The sequence below is a fragment of the Frankliniella occidentalis genome, unplaced genomic scaffold (genome assembly GCF_000697945.3).
Source record: "Frankliniella occidentalis isolate FOCC.00 unplaced genomic scaffold, Focc_3.1 Scaffold273, whole genome shotgun sequence".
NCBI lineage: Eukaryota > Metazoa > Arthropoda > Insecta > Thysanoptera > Thripidae > Frankliniella > Frankliniella occidentalis.
The window spans coordinates 213162-213846 of NW_026267399.1; the positions used below are offsets into that span (position 1 = coordinate 213162).

At 52.8% G+C, this 685-nt stretch overlaps 1 protein-coding gene across 2 annotated transcripts in view; it reads right to left on the reverse strand.

Moving 5' to 3' along the window:
• Window positions 1-685, reverse strand: part of LOC113218226 (dipeptidase 1-like) — a 192473-nt gene that overhangs the window by 76434 nt on the left and 115354 nt on the right. For both annotated transcript variants that reach the window (XM_052273454.1, XM_052273453.1), the window contains exon 4: window positions 451-631. In XM_052273454.1, coding sequence (XP_052129414.1) covers window positions 451-631 — 181 coding nt within the window. The remainder of the gene's footprint in view (window positions 1-450; window positions 632-685) is intronic.

Below are 685 nucleotides of genomic sequence, written 5' to 3' on the forward strand. Positions count from 1 at the left end.
GAACGGTTGCCTACCTACTAGGCGGACCATCATTCGGTATAGTTTTGTCGTTTTTTATGTCTTCTGTAAATTTAATGCACTTCGCTCAGCTACCCCGTGCATAATGTTAACGCACGGGGCCCTACGTTAATGGGTCAACTGGTCGCGGTGTGTGCCGAGTGTGCACAGCTGTCGAACAAAAAATGTTGCCCTGCTGTGCCCGCGATTGATCTCCTTCAACCAGTCGACAGACTTTAGAGACTTTAGAGTCCGTTTGTGTATTGGCAAATAACCGATCCACGGACCCAAAAGCCAGAGACTCAATTTTGTCCGGAATTGGGGCTCAAGTTCAAAATGTAACAGCTTCCAATATTTTAGTATAAGTAGGCCGTAGAAACTTTAGCAATAAGGTTCGACAAAAGTGTAGGGTGTGGCCTTAGAAGAGGGCGCTCACTGTAGCGCTACACTCACCCGTCGATGAGGGGCACTTCTTTGAGCAGTCTTCTGACGAGGTCCAGCCGGTCCTCGTGCGTGGCGAGGCTCTTGGCCCCGCGCAGGGTGAGCGGCATAGCAATGGCGAAGATAAGCGCCAGGCACACGGCGCACACCAGCAGGCACACGCACCACGGCTTGAAGCGCGCCACCCGTCCGCCTGCAACACACGGGCAGTGTCAGCGAGAGAGAGAGAGAGAGAGAGAGAGAGAGA